Source organism: Vulpes lagopus, chromosome 15 (assembly GCF_018345385.1).
Source record: "Vulpes lagopus strain Blue_001 chromosome 15, ASM1834538v1, whole genome shotgun sequence".
NCBI lineage: Eukaryota > Metazoa > Chordata > Mammalia > Carnivora > Canidae > Vulpes > Vulpes lagopus.
In genome coordinates, this window is record NC_054838.1 from 22,022,470 (window position 1) to 22,041,924 (window position 19,455).

General features: G+C 35.7%; 2 protein-coding genes across 2 annotated transcripts; both read right to left on the reverse strand.

Moving 5' to 3' along the window:
- Window positions 1–3,136: 3,136 nt before the first annotated feature.
- Window positions 3,137–4,078, reverse strand: LOC121476335 (olfactory receptor 52E2-like). Its single transcript, XM_041730265.1, has one exon. It carries the CDS (start codon window positions 4,070–4,072, stop codon window positions 3,137–3,139), a length of 936 nt encoding a protein of 311 aa, XP_041586199.1. The 5' UTR covers window positions 4,073–4,078.
- Window positions 4,079–18,516: 14,438 nt separating this feature from the next.
- Window positions 18,517–19,455, reverse strand: LOC121476331 (olfactory receptor 52J3-like). The gene has a single exon (XM_041730262.1). The coding sequence runs from the start codon at window positions 19,453–19,455 to the stop codon at window positions 18,517–18,519; it is 939 nt and encodes a 312-aa protein (XP_041586196.1).

Genomic DNA, 19,455 nt, shown 5'->3' on the forward strand with positions numbered 1-19,455 from the left:
GGGAAAGGCATTTCATTAGGAGTTAATATTTATTTGCCTTATGATTAAAGTTTCTAGGCATGTTTTACTGTTTATTGTATATTACATTTCTTTCTTTGTGAGTATATATGCAAATTTTTACCCACTCTTTTATGTTTTTTTAAATTTCTTGATAACTAAATCATAGAAGGTCCTTATATAGTCCAGTTATATATATTGTAAATATTTTTTCCCTGTGGTTCCCTTTAAATTTTTTCATAATTTTTAATGGAATAAAAGTGTTTAAGAAATCTTTTCCTTTTTCAACATCTCAAATATATTATCTTATTATTTCTTCTAGAGCACTTATCATTTGAATTTCAATAATTAGATTAAGAGCGTGGATTTATCTCAAGAAATGTTCAGATTCTGCCTATAATTCGAAGTCAGAACAAATAAAGTTGACCAATAGCTTTGATGTGGATTGCTAGAAAAAGAGAGGTCAAGGAAGAGTCCCTGCTGTATTTTTCTTAGGACACTAGAAATTGAATAGTGATGGTCAGTAATGAAGATATGTTATGTGTATGTGTACAGGAGTGTTATGTGCATTTAGGAACTTTGGCAATAATAGATTTTTATTTATAAGTGAAGTTAAAAAGTGACTGGAAAAATATCAAGTGGAAAAATGATTAAACAGGAAATATTCAATTTTATTTTGTTTTAAATCTTCTTTCTTTACTCTTAATGGTCTTTTATGATAACATTTTATGATAACAAAAATTATATATGTTCAACATTAAACATTTTATACAATTAAAAAATTTCCATAAAAATAAATTTCACAGTCTAGGGATAAATCATTTAAAATCTGGTCAATTTCTGAAATTCGATTTTCCTAATGTTTTACATACTACATATAATTTTATGGCTCGCAATTTTTTTCTCTTGACACTAAATCATGAAGAGAGTCCAATGAAAGAAAGTAAGCTATCTAAAAATAAATCATTAAAGATTCTATATATTATTCACGTTTAGCATAGCTATAAACAAAAGGAAAGGAAAGGAAAGGAAAGGAAAGAAAGAAAGAAAGAAAGAAAGAAAGAAAGAAAGAAAGAAAGAAAGAAAGAAATCAAACGGTAGAATCACACTAGCTGGCTTGGGATCAGGCTGCAGTTCTTACTAGCTGTGTGACCTTGGGCAATGTATTTCATGTCTGCATGTCTCACTTTCCTCACCTGTTAGAGTATAAAAATAACACCTGAGCCATAGGATTGCTGTGATAATGAAACCAAATAATATATGTAAAGTGTTCAAAACTGCCTGGTACACAGTGAGAGCTTTAGAAGCATTAAGCTATTGTATGATTCTGAATAATTTATTTGTTTATTTATTATTAGTTCAACATTTAAGGTCATACCGATTTCAAATACTACTGTTTTGATACCCATACTTAAATTTGTGGATACCTCCCCTTTGTCTTCAAAATGCATCATTGTACTTTGAGGATATTAGAGTGTCTACTTCAGTTTGAACTAAAAGTACAGTAGGAAAAATTTTCCAATTGAATTTGGGAATAATGTGAATGCAATAATGTTCTGTCCGGTACAAAAAAATCAAGACTTTCAGGCAATGAAAAGAATAATCATTTACCATATACTAGTCCTGCTGTGTGTCAAGTGCAGTGTTGACATTTTGGTCATATTCTCTTTTCCTCCTAACATATATAATTTACCTCTATCTTATACATGAGAAAGCCCTTAGTGTCACAGAGCTAGTTATTCTAATTAAATATCAAATTATTTACCTTACAAAATAAGTGGTGCGTGATCTGATATAGGGTCACTACCAGTTTTGGTTCCTACTCCGATCTCTGTTTTAACTAACTGCTCTACTTTACATATGAATCTGCAAAAATAAGATTTTAGCAAATCTTCCTGGACATCCTCATGTTTTCTCTTCTTGAAATACTTTTGTGTACTACACTAGGAAAGTAGTCATTGGAACTGCATGCTAATTATAACCTTATACCTGAACATGTATTCTCTGCCTGAATAGAAATAATTCCTTCCTATTCAGAGACTCAGCAGTATTTTGTAGATCTATATTTTCACCCCAAATATATTTCATTGCAGAGATTCTATGTTTTCTATGCAAACACACAAGCTACTTTTGCAGGCAAATTACTTTTATAGCCAAAGTGTACGAATAGTATAATAAATAAGAAATTGTTCTGAAAAGAAGGAGAGAGAGAGATGTTTGATATGACCAAAGCGTATCCCTCATTGGCTTCTGAATGAACAGTGCTTCCACAAACCATCTACAGAATACTTTTAGTGAGATTGTTATGTATCTGGTTTAAAGATATTGAATTTCTAGTATCTCTAAAAATTCATTTTACTTCTGTTCAGTGCCCTGGCTTCCTGCCATTACTTATACTTCTCTGTTTCTAATTTCTTCTGATGTTGTCCTTTGACCAATTTTTTTTTCATGTGCTGGCCCCTGACCTGCTACACACTGGTTCTATGGCATGCTCATCACATTGGGGACTTAACTCCTTTCCTTCTTTAACTAAAGTAATCCACTAATTCAATCAATAAAACCATTAAGTAAAAAGGTGTTTATACTTTGAGAGTAAATGAAATGGAGTACTAAAGTGAGAAGACAGGGGTCTGGGGGCAAAAGCTATAGTAGGACACAGCAAAGCAATCCAACAGAGAATTGGAGGAGAGAGGAAAAGAAAGAAAATGAATAACAGAAAAAAAGGAGGAAGAAGAAGAGGAAAAGAAGGAAAAGGAAAAGGAGAGAGAGACGGAGAAGGAAGAGGGAATACCTGGCACTCATAGTGGAAATGGAAAAATGTCTTCTTCTTCTTCTTTTTTTTTTTTTTTGGAAAAATGTCTTCTGCAACTCACCCCTCAGATCTCTGGGAACCATGAACATATTTATGTTCATCTTCATAAAAATAATATGGAACAGTTGCTCATGCACCTTGATATTTAGAGTTCATAGCTTCTGTTCTCACTGCCTGAATGGCTGATGCACAAAAAATGGCACCCTTCCAAGTAAGTGATGATGGCCTTACCTCATTTTCCCTTTCTAAGGCCTCTTCTCATTCCTCAGATGCATACATGTTAACATTTAATTCCCTGGCTAAAAACTGGATATGTTCAGCCATTATTTACTTCTGGCTAAATATTCTGAGCACCCTTTCATGAATCTGCTTGGTTCTGACTCCATAGATGACAGGGTTGAGCATTGGTGGAATCACTACATACAGATTGGCCAGAAGGATATGGATGTAGTGGGGAACATTTTGGCCAAAACGATGTGTCAAAAAAGAGAAGAGGGCTGGGGTGTAAAAAGCCAAAATTACACAGACATGGGAGCCACAGGTGCTGAGAGACTTGAGCCTGGCCTCATGGGAGGGGAAATGGAAAACGGCACAGAGAATCTGGACATAGGACAGAGAAATGGCCATGATGTCAAGCCCCAGGATTGCTATGGTCCCCAGACCATATATAATATTGATTCTGATACTTGCACAGGCCAGACGGGCAAGACCCATATGCTCACAGTATGTGTGTGAGATGACATGATGTTCACAAAAGGGCAGTCTCAAGATGAGGAATACAAAGGGGAGTACAATGAAAAAAGATCTCCCAACCACCCCAAAACCAATAAGAGATACTACTTTGTTAGTAAGGATTGTGTTATAACGAAGAGGGTTACAGATAGCTACATAACGGTCATAAGCCATGGCAAGAAGGACTCCTGATTCCATGCCAGTAAAAATGTGAATGAAAAACATCTGAGTAAGGCAGTCATCAAAAGTGATCTCCCTGAGGCCGAACCAGAATATGCCCAGCATCTTAGGGATAGTGGTTGTGGACAGTCCCAGGTCAATGGTAGCCAGTATTGCTAGAAAGTAAAACATGGGCTGGTGGAGGCTGTGCTCAGTCTGGATGATGAACAAGATGGTGAAGTTTCCTATGAGTGCAATCAGATACATGGCACAAAAGGGAAAGCCAATCCAGATGTGGACTGTTTCTAGTCCTGGGATTCCCACCAGCAAGAAGGAGGAGGGGTGGAGCTGAGTTTGATTGGAAAGAGACATCTTGCTTTTGATTTCATATGAATGTGCCATTGCAGATGTGTGCTGATCCATATTGGAAGGTACCAGTCAGTTATGATGATGTTTATGTTACTGCAAAAAAACAAAAACCAAAACAAAAGTGGATATCTTATCTGTTTATCCCATTATCAAAAATCTCATCAATAGTCTTGCTGCAAGAATAACTGAAAACCTCTATCCTAAAACTTTTTTTATTTTAAAATGTTTATAACTAGAATTTAGTTGCTGAAAGCTGGATCAATTTTATTACTCAAATATTTGTTTCATAAGGCATTTCACTTATTCTATTCAAGACCTTGTTTTATTGTATATGTTTTATATCTACTTATTTACATATATATGCATACATATACACACATACAATGAGGAAATTAGTGAATTAATTAATGAATAAAGATAATACACACATATACATATGAATGCATATATGTAAGCATACATACTCACTACACTCCATATAGTTTATTTCTGTCCCTTTTTCACATAGCTATGATGTAAACCAGGATCATGATTTTTTAGTTGCTTACTAACCTGAGTTTGTCCCATATGTATTAATGACACTTAATGGTTGCTTGTGGATTAAATATCCTAACCAAAAACACATGTAACATTCACACACACATACACATACAAAACTGTTTCTCCTTTGTGGTTGTATTTAAATTTCCAAAAGAGCTCTAGAGATTACTGAAAACCACATGCTAGGAGGAAATGTTTAAATTCATCATCTTTGAATGATGATCCTCAGAGGTTTTAACATACTGATATCCAAAGTGGGTTACATGCCAACTAAGATGGTACATAGAATGTTAATAACGTATTATTTACCTCATTCATGAATGTTAGTGACCAACTAGTGTCTTAAAAAGACTTACCAACTGGGCCACCTAGGTGACCTGATATTTTTTCAAGATTTTATTTATTTATTTGATATAGAGAGAGAGCGTACAAGCAGTGGGGAGAGGGAGAAGCATGCTCCCTGCTGAGCAGGGAACTCAATACGGGACTAGATCCCAGGACCATGAGATCATGGCCTGAGCCAAAGGCAGACATCCAACTGACTGAGCCACCCAGGTGCTCTAAGTGTTCCACTCTTGATTTCAGCTCAGGTCATGATCTCAGGGTCAAGAAATCATGCCCCATGTCAGGCTGCACTGGGCTTGGAGCCTGCTTAAGATTTTCTCCTTCTCCCTCTATCCTTCCCACCACTGCTTGTACTCTCCATCTCTCTCTCTCTCTCAAAAACAAACAAACAAAAACAAAACATCAATCAACCTAAGTACTAAGGAGGATACCACATGGAGAAAATATAAATTACACTGGACTATGAGGAACAGTCTATATCTCATAATGACCAATCTATTTGTAACTAGTAAAATGTTGTAAATCTCAAGGGAGTCTTTCTGGTTCTCCCACTATTATAGTGGAAAGCAGATAAAGCAAATATTCTCTCATCCAGTATTTGGTGATTTATAATTCTGTTATGTTAAAGGCAGAGTAAAAGTGACAGAATTTGTTGAAATGGATAAATGTTGGCCTTTATTTAAGCCAAAAATACCCAGCCAAATAGAGGAGAGTGCCCATATCAATGGAAAGGTCTCATTTAAATGCTTAAGTGCAGGGGTGCCTGGGTGGTGCAGTTAGTTAAGCATCCAACTCTTGGTTTCAGCTTAGGCCCTAATGTCAGAATAGTTTTTTATTTTTTAAATATTTTATTTATTTACTCATGAGACACAGAGAGAGACAGACAGAGATATAGGCAGAGGGAGAATCAGGTTCCATACAGGGATCCTGATGTGGAACTCCATCCTGGATCCCTGGGATCATGCCCTGAGCCAAAGGCAGATGCTCAACCACTGAGCCACCCAGGTGTCACAACTGATGTCAGAGTTGTGAGATTGAGCTCCACATTGGGGTCCATGCTCAGGGCAGAGTCTACTTGATATTGTCTCCCCCTCTGCCCCTCCTGCTCGTGCTCTCTCTCTCTCAAATAAATAAATCTTTAAATAAATAAATAAGTGCTTAAATGCAAAAGCCTTGGGTAGTCTGAGAAATGTTTTAATCCAGAAATACAGTGAGAAAGGGGAAGGCAGGAAAATACTAGAAAGTGGGTATTATATAGTGGTTTCACTATATATAAAGTGGTTTCAGTTGAGCCTCTTCATTTTAACACATTTTTGAGCATGTCCCATGGCTTCAGAATGTGTCCTTCCTGTCAAGAACATGGAGTGTTAAGACAGGAAGCTAGGGGTAGGGTGATAAATATCACTACAATGGCATTTATATTACAATATATAACTGTTAGTAAAGTAAAAGTTGTACACCTTAAATTTATTTACACACTGTTGATAGCAAACTTATTCAATAAAAAAAGACGGGTTGCTAGAGAACTAAGAGATAATCATTTTTGGGCAACAAAAAGTTACAGATGTGACAACAAAATCTTTTTGTCAGATAAGTCTTTGGTTAAATCTCAAATATCATCTTTATTTAACTTAATAAATGTGTATACAAGGTTGTAAGATGTGAACAATGAGCTATTCTTATGTTTCTCTATACATACATAAAAGTTGTGGTGACAGTTTGCTTACATTTTGCATATGGTAAAATCAATACAAGTAGTGGTTACAAAAATTATTGTGAAGGGATTGGTTTTTCTCCTGGCTGTTAAGGAAAATCTAAATTATTCTAATAATAATAATTATATTTGTAAAAATTGATCTTCCATCTCTCATAGGTATATTTTAGAGTGGCTGACAATAACGTTTTAAAAACTAAGAGAAAAGCAATACAAAAAGCCTCAGATGTTGATTAAGGTAGTCAGAAAAAGAGAAGAAATAAAATTTCCTGAAAATTCAGAGAGTGAGGAAGAAATACTGATAGGATAATCTCTCCTTTATATACCTATTTTCTTCGGAATTATCATTTTACAAAATTATGTGAAATTATATTTACCTGTTGTGTTAGTCTAATGTATAGGCAGCCCTTTAATGTTAAAGAAACCCTCTCTTACTTATATCTGTATATATAAAACCTAGTATTGAGCCTGACATATCAGTTAAGAGAATGTTAAATATATATTTTAAGGGAGCTCTTTAAATTGAAGTATAATAAACATGCAGTGTTATATTAGCGTCATGTGTACAGTACAGTGATTCAACAATAACAATTCTATACATTACTTAGTGCTCATCACAGCAATTTCACCCCTCCTTCTATTTCACCCATTTATCCCTCTCGTCTTCCCTTTGGCAACCACCAGTTTGTTTGCTGTATTTAAGTCTTTTTGTCTTGTCCTCTTTTTGTTATTTTGTTTCTTAAATTCCACATCTGAGTGAGATCATATGGTATTTGCCTTTCTCAGTCTTATTTCTTTCACTAAGCATTATATTCTCTAGCTCCATCCATGTCATTGTATATAGCAAAGATCTAATTTTTTCTTGTCTGAGTAATATTCCATATGTAATATATATACATATATACAGATATAGGTATATATATATATATATATATATATATATATATACACCCACTCACCACATCTTTTTATCCATTCATCTATTGCAGGACACTCGGGTTGCTTCCCTATCTTGTCTATTACAAATAATGCTGCAATAAACATAGAGTACATATATCTTTTCAAATTAGTGTTTTTACTTTCTTTGGGTAAATATCCAGTGTGGAATTATTGGATCATATAGTAATACTATTTTTTTGAGGAACCTCTGTACTATTTTTCACAGTGGCTCCATCAACTTGTGTTCCCACCAGTACGGCATGAAGGTTCTTTTTTCCTCACATACTTGCTGACACTTGTTATTTCCTGTCTTTTTGATTTGAGCTATTCTGAAAAGTATAAGATGGTATCTCATTGCGATTTTGTTTGCATTTAATTTCCCTGATGATTAGTGATGTTGAGAGTCTATGAGCCATTTGTATGTCTTCTTTGGGAAAATGTCTATTCAGATCCTCAGGCCATTTTCAATTGGATTATTTGTGTGTTTTTTTTTGTTTTTGTTTTTGTTTTTTGTTTTTTGCTGCTGAGTTGTATAAGTTCTTTATATATTTTGGATATTAACCCCTTCTCAGATATACCATTTGCAAATATCTTTTTCCATTACAGAGTGAAAGAAACCATCAATGAAACAACAAAGCAACCTACTGAATTAGAAAAGATATGTGGTATTCTTTTTTTTAGTAATAAACTTAAAGTTGTCCAATACAGAGACAATTGTAACTGTGATCTTTGTGTTCTGTTATTTAAATAGCTAATAAAATGTAAGTACTCTGTAAGATTTCTTTCATAAAAATATAATGAAATATAGCTTAAATCATATAGGATATTTCCTAAAAAGAGTCTTAAGTCTTGAGTGATGGAGATATTCAGTGAAGTGAACCCAAGGGTTTCTGTCTATCATAGGAAGTTTAGCTTCTAAAGTAGGGAAATCTTTGTGGTTGCATAAAATTGTCACTGTTGCTTAAGGGAACAAACTTACAAGGAGCAGTAATTAAGCCCTAAAGATCTAATGCAGTGTAGTGAATATAGACAATACTGTATAAATATCATAAGATTTGCTAAGAGACTAGGACTTCATTGTTTCAACCAGTAAAAAAGGATAATTATGTAATATGATAAACGTGTTAATTATCTCCGTAATGACAATCATATGACACTATATAAATGTGACAAATTAACATGTTGTACACCTAAATCTATATGATGCTACATATAAGATATATTCCAATTTTCAAAAAATGGTCTATCTTTCTGACACAAAATGTATGCCCATCAAAGGAACTACAACCTAAAAATCTTGAACCCTAGGAGATGGTGCCATATGCCAATGTTATACAAGGAAATACATTAACAAAACCTTGTGACTTCTACAGATATGCCATGTTTTTTTTCTAGTGTCCACACGTGCTACGAACTGTTTATTCAACACATACTCTTACTGAGCATGAGGTCAAGCCTTAATATGCACTGCACAAAGCAGTGCTCAGAAACACAGTGGACTCTTTCTACTGTTACTTTCTATGTCTTTTACTTGTGATTACCCTATCCTTGAAGTGTGAGAGAACACATGTAGGGTTTGTTTGGTTTTCTTGCACCTTATCCTGATAGAAAACAATGGACAAATCTTTCTAGATTAAAACATCTAATCTTATAATGATTGAAAAAATAAAAATGCAAACAAGAGTTAGTGATATTTTTGTTATTACGTATACATATAGAACTTCTTTTGTGCCATACACCTAATCTCAGCCCCTCTGTTCTCCTCAGCTTTATGACACTTCTATCTTTTCTCCTTTCTTCCCCTCTGCTCTGGCTACCATCCTGCCCATGGGCTGGGGAAGGGTGTAGCCCACTCACCAAACTGTGCACCATAAGCGATTCTGAGCCTGTCTTGATCTCTCTATTTTCATATGTTCTCAAATAAGAAATAGAGTTATATCCTTCATGTGATGCTCCCCAAAGGATAGCCTCCAACGGAAACTCTCTAGGGCCTTATCTGTGAAGGACAGGAGGGCCTTGAGGTCCCTGTTTTGAGCCAGGTCCTACACTAGGTAGAAAAAATCCACTAGGGAGTTCTGCTCTTCTATACGGATAAAGATGCCAACTATCCAGAATCAGTGATGTGCACCTGAGCCTGTGAACCAAATATAGTCACTGCCTGGAAGATTGGCCATCACCACTATGATACTTCTAACACTCTAGAAATCAGTTCTAATGTGATAAAGCTCAAGCAGAATGGATTCTAATTGCAAGCTCATCTGCTTACTAACTGTGTGATTTTGAACAAGCTACTTATTCTCATTAACGTCTAATATTCTTTAAAAACATGACTTTCTTTATTTATTCATAAGGGACACAGAAAGAGAAGCAGAGACATAGGCAGAGGGAGAAGCAGGCTCCCTGGGGGAGCCTGATGCAGGACTCAATCCCAGGACCCCATGATCAGGATCTGAGCCAAAGGCAGGTGCTCAACCAATGAGCCACCCAGGTGCCTCTCTAATATTCTTTTTATATGGAAAAGAGGAAATAAAATAGTATCTTTTTCATATGTTTTATGTGAAGTAACATGTAGTTTGCCTGATAGGATGTCTTTTACACAATAAGTATTTAATGAATGTTAATAACAACTAGAAAATTCCACTAACTTTGGGGTGCTCCCTATTCACTTTATTACAAATAAATTCCCTCATGTTTCTTCACAGAGCCAAAACAGACTCAAGCTCCCACATGCATCTCAAGGTCCCAGCACGTCATTCCCTTTTGCCCTTCATTTAGCGTTCACTTTCTTACACTTCTCATGAGGGCCTTCCTAATCTCCAGTATCCAACAAATGTATCATAAGTCATTGCAGACTTCTCCAAAGTGTTTGCATCTAACAATTCTTGTGATGAAATATCTTGAATATGGGAAGTCATTTAAGTAAACTGTGCACTTGGGCTTCAGCACAAATAAGACATGAATTAAAATGGAGGCATGCTCTGTACTCCTGTCTCATTTCCTCAGCAGGTAGAAGTACTACTGTCCCAACTTTAGTGTTTATTGTTAGCATATTTTTTATAACTTTCTTACACATGCAAAAGTTCATAAACAAGTGGGAATCATTCCGTGGCATGGACAAGGTCTTTGTTAATATTCTCTAGATGCCATATTCCAGTAAAATATTGTTCCAACTGGCAAAGCAATCTAAAGAAAATCTGATTCATCCTCTTAATTATCTTATGCAAGAGTTGACAAGCATTTTTAAAGAAAAGTGACCATAAATGCCAAACTTTCTTTTTAGATTCCTTTTTTTTACCCTGCTCTGATAATTCCTTGACAACCGCAAGACCTCTCTGATTCCTTCAAATGCAACACTAATTTCATACATGTGATACTGCTGTTTCAGTTATTCCAAAATAGTGTTTACCAAATTATGTGTTCACCGCCAGAAGAACCAGAAATTTTCAAATCCTATGATTCTTTTTCCTTTTTATTTTAAGTAGACTTTTAAAAATGTTTGATCTCAGAAAAATTGAAAGGTAGTACAGAGTTCCTATGCAACCTTCACTGTTTCCCCTGTTATTAACAATGTACACTAGTACATTTTTTGTTATTTAAATTCAATTAGCCAACATATAGTACATCATTAGTTTCAGATGTAGAGTTCAGTACTCATCAATTGCATATAACACTCAGTGCTCATCACATCAAGTCTCCTTCTTGATGCCCATCATCCAGTTACTGCATCTCTCCACCTCCCCTCTAGCAACTTTCAGTTTGTTTTCTATTGTTAAGAGTCTCTTGTGGTTTGTCTCCCTCTCTGACTTCTTCCCCCCATTCAGCTTTTCCTCCCTTGCCCTATGATTCTCTACACTGCTTCTTATAGTTTACAAATGAATGAAACCATATAATTGTCTTTCTCTGATTGATTTACTGTGCTCAGCATAATACCCTCCAGTTCTATCCATGTAGAGTACATTTTTTAAAAAATGAAGAGAGAGGGTGTGTAGAAAACAAACATGACTGTAGCATGAGAGCTACAATTGCTCAGTGTCTTGTGATGGGCATTTTGCAATTTGAGGTGGAATACAACCCAGAGGATGTAGCCATAGGAGATTCCCAGCAGTACCAGGATGAGGACAAGGAAAAAAGTGGCTAAGAGATCACAGATAGCATTGATTTGAAAATTGGCATAAGCCAACTTGGCAATGCTCATGTGCTCACTGTTTTCTGGGCAATATTGTGGGCATCACAAAAGGCAGACACTGGATTAGGTAGATTGGAGACAGTGTGAGCATAACTGCACTCAGTGCAATAAACTATCACGATGATGGTGTAGTGGAGTGGTGCACAGAAGGCCACTGAATGGTCAAAAGTCATTGCAGAAGTCCTGAAGACACCATTCCTGTGTATGAGAAACATCTGGGCCCCAGAGTCCCAAAGCCAATCTCTTGAGTGTTCAACCAAAAGATATGTAGTGCCAAGGATGTGGAGAAAGCCAAATATAGAACCAGAAATACTATAGGGGTCACAAGGATTCTGTCTGCCTGTATCACTATTTAAATTGTTACATTCAAATAAGAACTAAAATCTAAATACAACAGAAGAGCAAGGAAATCCAGGCATTGGTAGTCTCAAGCCCTGGCATGCCTAAAAGAAAAAGTGAGAATGATGGATTGATGGGGAATTCTGAATTTGGCTGGAATATGAGGAGATCCAATTCATTCCTAGAAAGAAAAAAAAATGTTGGCAAATTGAACACCAATAAAAAATAAAATTATTACTAAAAAAAAGAAAGAAAAAAAACATAATGCTTTCAGATGATTAGTTCATACTTAGTAGAGTACAAGAGAAGGCAGTGATATTGTTTCTTATCTGTATTGGCCTATCGGAGAGAGAAAAGGGAAAGTTCCTGACACTGGACACAGCTTGAATCTAAGGAACAAAAGTTTTATGGCAAGTAATTGCAGAGCCAATGCCAAGGAATAATAGAACATCCTCTGTAGTTCTGAACCAAAATAATCTATATTCTGCTACTTTTTTATTAGCAAAGATTAGTGTCTGGATTAATATAAAATGTAAGGACTTCCCAAATTGAGCATGTTAAGGACAAACCTAAACAAACCATTAAGGCAGAGAAAGACAGATGTGGGTCTCTGAACAGAGCTGCACTAACATAAAGAACCATCATATGCCAACGGACTTAAGTGTGTTTCATTTGATACTAATTTTCACATGACTTCAAATTCAGAAATTCATCTCTAAAATCAATAGATAAAAAAAATAAAAAAATAAATAAAATCAATAGATATCCTCATGAAATTATTAAACAGACACTTGTAGATAAATACCATCAAACAAATGTTAAACTGAACTAGGCACAAGAGGATTTGACCCATAATAAATAATCTCAGAGCCAAAATACTTGTTATTACAGCAATGTGCATCCCTTTGTTACTGGGATGATGGAAGAAGACAAGGTAACAAGGAAGACTTCAGGTGTTTCCCTTGTATACCAGGAGGATATACAAGAAAGACAATGATGGGAGTTGGTGAAAGTAGGAAGTTTGAGGGAAGTACTGATTGTGGACATAGCTCACCCAAGGACATTCTTTGTCCTTACCCCAGCAATATACATAGGACACTGTCCCTAGTTTCTGATAATTCCTTTTCTAACAGAAAATCAGAAATAGAGAAAATACAGGAAAACTGGAGAGTGGAAAAAAGTTCTATTTTTAACTTTTTGAGGAACCTTCATACTATTTTCCAGAGTGGCTGCACCAGTTTACATTCCCACCCACAGTGTGTTACATTCTCACCCCCTTTTTCTGCATCCTCACCAATACCTGTTGTTTCCTAGGTTGTTAATTTTAGCCATCCTGACTGTTGTGAGGTGACACCTCATGATGATTTTGATTTGTATTTCCTTATGATAAGTGATGTTGAGCATCTTTTCATGGGTCTGTTAGCCATCTGGATATCTTCTTTGGAAAAAATGTGTGTTCATGTCTTCTACCCATTTCTTAACCAGATTATTTGTCTTTTGGATATTGAGTTTGATAGGTTCTTTATAGATTTTTGGATACTAACCCTTTATCAGACATGTCATTCACAAATATCTTCTCCCATTCCAAAGGTTCCCTCTTAATTTTGTTGATTGTTTCCTTCACTGTGCAAAAGCTTTCCATCTTGATGAAGTCCCAATACTACCTTTTTGCTTTTGTTTCCCTTGCCTCCAGAGACATGTCTAGTATGAAGTTACTTTGGCTGAAGTCAAAGAGGTTACTGCCTATATTGTCCTCTAGGATTTAGGTCGTTTTCTGACTTACATCCAGGTCTTCATCCGTTTTGACTTTATTTTTGTGTATGGTATAAGAAAGTGGTCCAGTTTCATTCTTCTGTATCTCACTGTCCAATTTTTTCAACAACATTTGGTGAAGAGACTGTCTTTTTTTCCCACTGGATACTCTTTCCTACTTTGTTGAAGATTAGTAGACCATACAGTTTTGGGTCATTTCTGGGTTCTCTGTTCTGTTCCATTGAAATATATGTCTGTTTTTGTGACAATACCACACTGTCTTGATGACTACAGCCTTGTAATATAGCTTAAAGTCTGGAATTATGATGCCTCCAGCTTTTCTTTTCTTTTTCAATGCACAGTCTTGCTGATAAACGATTACATGTCCCCTTCAGGAAGACCAGTGTATAAGTGGCTGTTCAGTAAGATCCTTCTTCAGGGGGAGATAGCCTCCATTTCAGTGGGCTCCACGTTTCAGAGTTGTGTCAAGATTGAATTCAGGAAACACAGCAGAAATTCCTGACATCGTTCCAGACCTGCAGAAAGTAGCCCAAAAGGAACTTCTCCTGGCTTACCAGATTCTCCTCAGGAATATATTTCCCACAGCCTTCTTGAGGAGAGTGTTTTCTAGGGCCTCTAAGGCAGAGTTATAGGCTGGTTGAGCAGGCATGTAGAATAAATCCACTCTAACATTCTGTGTTCCTGGAAGTCTTCGGGAAATTTCCTTTATGGTTTTCTTCAGGGTAATTCTGGCATTTCATTTTACTGAAGACCATCTTTGAGTATAAGTTTCATTCTACTGTCCAACTGTTAGAATGATTCCCAAATGCATTGAGTCCAGAATCTCTACTTAAGGTCCTCTTATTACAATTCAGCCTCATGCTGTCATAAATTTTACTACTCAGATCCAGTACTCAGAATTTAGTATCACACATGTTCCCCAGATTTCTATTGTATAAAGTGGCGAAATCTTTCAATTCTTTTGGTTAATATATTTTACTCCCTGCAGGCATTTGTGTCCAATCATAGATTTAGAATTGTAATTTCTCACACACTGACACTATCCATATATGATTATTGAACATCTAAGTGTGACAAATTCAACTGAAGGAATGTATTTTAATATTTATTTATTTCAATTAAAGTTTAAAGTCTGAAGCAGTATAAAATATTTTTCAGTTTGGCATGTTTTGTTTTGTTTTGTATTTTATTTTAGCCATTGAAAATTTAGTGTACAAAATAAGATGTGTTTTATGTGTTAAATACTAGATTAAGAAGATTTACTTTTATTATTTAAATGATATTAAATATTTAATTGATATGTATATTGATTTTATGCTTAAATAAATTTTGGATAATATTAAGTTAGATTAAATATGCTATTGAACTAATTATATATTTTTTAGCTTTCATAACATGGTTAATAGAAAACCTTAATTACATGGATGACCCACATTTTATTCCTATTAGATACCACTTTTCTCAGAAACCGTGCAGAGTGGTGGCAATTTTTCATGGCACAGATCACCAATCTATTTTAAGCCAACTACCTCAGGGAAAGATATTACATTTTCTTTGGAGAGGAGGAAATTATCTACCTCATACAAGAGAAGAAAAGCTGCTTCTAATGGTAAAGGGGGTTTGGCAGAACTCAGAATTTCCTTCATTGAAGTCTACTCGCACAATGCTGTTCCAATTTTTAGAATTCTGTTTCTATCTAATAAATGTCCTAGCAGGAGATTAGGAGATTGTTTTATTTTGTTTTTTTGGTTTGTTTTGTTTTTTAGTGTAGTCAAAAATGCTCTGTTTTCTTGCCTGAGCCTTGGGTTGGATATTTAAAGCTCATTGTTTCCTTTATCCACATTCTCCAACTTCTTTATCAAAGAAAGAACAAATCTATCCTTTTTTTTTTATTCTTACTAAAATATTTGGCAGAAATACTTGGACACTGAAAGCCTTGCGTTCTTTAAGTGCTTGGTTATAGAGGTTAGTAAGAGTACACTGCATCCTGCATACCATCAATGTCTCCTTTGCCAATAGCAGCAGAGGCCCTACTGTCTCTAAGGCTAATTAGACAAGGAACTAATTCTAAATTCCATTCTTAAGAATTTGTTGCCCAGGAAGCACTTTTAGTACCTATACTTAATGGCAGTTAGGGTTCAGAACTACAATGAGTATTAAGGAATAAATGATTTATTACAGGAATTAGATATAATTGTGGGAGGAGCTAGGGAGAAAAAGATCTAAAAACAATTTACCAGCCAGATTAGGCCTACATGAATGAGTTGGTGTTTGCAGAAGATGAGGTACCCTCAGCTTCTGGGGTGGGAACACAAAGGGAGTGAGTGTAGAAATTTAAGGAAGGTGATTTGTTATCCCTGGCCTATTGCTTCTGTGTTTTCAGTAAAATATCTAGTGGCAGATTTGCGATCCCTGTTGATGAGTAGGTCGGTAGCCATGGAGAGCTTTGTGTAGAGCTGAAGGACATGGGGAGAAAGTAGAATCCTCTAGTATCACTGTTTCTCTGGTTGGACTGTCACTACCTGTAAACAATATTGAACTACAGAAAATAGTAGCTGGTGTTTCACATTTGCTCCCACAGCTTATGCCTTTCTGATGTGACCAACTCTAAACTGGAAACTTAATAGGGAAGAGAATTCTGGAAACAAAGTGTTGGCAAGGTAGTCATAGTGCAGTCATGCCAAACACATTTTATCATCTGTCTTTGTCCAGGTGAGGAGTATAATTAATTCTCAGCTAATATTTTAAGTAATTAAAGACACATTATTTAATCAATGAATAGTAAATAAACTGAGGAACAAGTGAACTCAAAAAATTCCATCAGGGTAATTTTAACTATGGCAAAATGACAGTATGTTATTTTATTTTCCTACAAATTAGTTTGAACAACAAAGGGAGAGTGAAAAAATCATAGGAGGATTAATCAGCTCTAAAAGTTATTAAAATATATTATAATTCTGTAGTGATGAAAACATTGTGATACAGGTTCAAGAACAAACAGACAGACCAATGATATAAATAAAAAGCAGACTCTTGCACAAGGTGAAATTTAATATGAGAAGAATAAATGCAAATCAGTTCTGAAGTGATGAATTGTTAAGTCAATTATGTTATTCAACAGGTTGGAAATAGAAACAGAAAAGTATTTCGTTTTCTTAGATTTCACCTCCAAATAAATTGCAGTTAGATTGAAATTAGAAGTAAAACCTAACACACACACACATCCAAATAACAACATAGATGTTGGGATGTTGATATATAATACAGCTATGCAGAAGCCCTAAGTTTGAAAGTGATAAAATGCTGTGTTACAGGTATTATAATAAGTATTTATTTCATTTAAAACTTTAATCTGTCATATGAAAATAAGTTATTAAATATAAAGGACCTATAGTAAAGTGTTAATATGTCAAGTGTATTCAAAATCTCATGCTTTGAGACTAGGCAGAAAACCTGGAGAAGGGTCAAGGAAATTAGTAAATAAACATCATAAAAATAAACAAGAACATGACCTATTCAACCAGAATCTATTATCTGATGATCCTACTTCTACTTCTTCTAAGTGTAGAAACTTTAGAATTTTTCAAATATGTGCAAAAACAATTCAGAAAGATATCTCAACATCAATTCTGAATTAAAAATAACTAAAATAGGGATCCCTGGGTGGTGCAGCAGTTTAGCACCTGCCTTTGGCTCAGGGTGTGATCCTGGAGACCTGGGATCGAATCCCACGTCGGGCTCCTGGTGCATGGAGCCTGCTTCTCCCTCTGCCTATGTCTCTGCCTCTCTCCCTCTCTCTCTCTGCGTGACTATTGTAAATAAATAAAAATTTAAAAAAATAACTAAAATATTATACATATATTCAAATGATGAAAAGATAAAATCCAAATGAATGATTCTAGTACATTTAAGAGGAATACTAACATGTATCAACATAGATCTTTGCATTTAATATTAAGTGAAACAATTGTCTGTGAAATGATATACAATGCATTACCATTTACATGAAATAAAAAAATCATAATCCCAAACCCCATGAAATTATTGAATTAAAAATGAACAATTTAGACTCTAAGAAAGATGAAAAGTATGTAGTCATCATTCCTGTCTCTTAGGATAAGAAAAAACTAGAACTGGGTGCTTTCAACTTAAATGTCTCATGTAATTTATTTATCTTGAATGTTATTCAAAAAACATTTATCTTGAATTTATTCAAGATAAATAAATTACAGTAATAATAGTTTTTAATTACATGTTGAGAACAAAGGCATTTGTTGTATGTTTTCTTGTCTTACTTTTGTTGAATGGAGGGAAAAATAAGACTTAAAACTTGGGGGGAGAACAAAAGCACTGTTAACAAATGTAATGATGGGAAGGGTCATTGGTTGGACTGTTCACTCTCACACAGAGTGAAATAATGCAAAAAGTTCTTGCTTCCTTGAACTTTAAATATTTTGAAGATTCTTCAAATCATAGAATCAATAATGAGCCAACATCAAATGCTCTGAAATATAATTTGGCATCACTAAATTTAGGCAGTGAGAAATCTCTGAAAAGAATACACATTTTCCTTGCAAGGTCAATATGCTTGGTAAACAAAGGCAAGAGTACCTACTTTTTAGCAAAGACACGGAGCACTCGCTCTCGAATCTGTTTGGTCCTTACACCATAAATGATGGGGTTGAGTGATGGTGGGATAACCAAATAGAGGTTGGCAACAAGAATGTGAATGTAGCGTGGTATGTTGTGTCCAAATCGGTGAGTGAGGAAGGAGAACACTGAGGGGATATAGAAAACACAGATGACTCCAACGTGAGAACCACATGTGCTGAGTGCTTTTAGCCGAGCATCCTGTGATGGGAGGCGAAAGACAGCTCGGAGAATGTACACATAAGAGATGCCAATTAGGACCAGGTTCAGCAGAAAGAGAGAGACCACAAAGAGCCCATAGATGGCATTGACACGGATGTTTCCGCAGGAGAGTTTGGCAATGCCCATGTGCTCACAGTAGGAGTGAGCTATTACATGAGCCTGACAGAAGGGTAGCCGGTAGATGAGATAGACTATGGGAAGTGTAAATAAAACTGGACGAATCACAATGCACATGCTGATGCCGACCAGCACTCGCGATGTCAAGATGGTTGTATAGTGGAGGGGAGCACAGATGGCCACGTAGCGATCAAAGGCCATGGCTACCAGGACCTCGGCCTCCATGCCAGTGAAGGCATGGATTAAAAACATCTGGGCCACACAAGCTCCAAAGTTAATCTCATGAGCATCAAACCAAAAGATTCCCAGCATTCGGGGCACAGAGGTTGTGGAAAGGGCCAAATCAATAGTTGAAAGGAGGGCCAGAAAATAGAACATGGGCTCCCTCCTCAGGGTCTGCTCCATCTTGATGACTAGCAAAATCGTGGCATTGCCCAGTAAAGCCACGAGGTAAACAGAGCAGAAAGGCAGGGAGATCCAGGCATGGGCCCCTTCCAGACCAGGGATTCCAACGAGGAAGAATGTGGCTGGGTGAAAAATGCTCCTGTTCGGGTAAAACAT

Excerpts from the sequence above, each read along its gene's own strand:
- LOC121476331 (XM_041730262.1), bottom strand. The coding sequence starts at position 19,455 with ATGTTTTACCCGAACAGGAGCATTTTTCACCCAGCCACATTCTTCCTC.
- LOC121476335 (XM_041730265.1), bottom strand. The coding sequence starts at position 4,072 with ATGTCTCTTTCCAATCAAACTCAGCTCCACCCCTCCTCCTTCTTGCTG.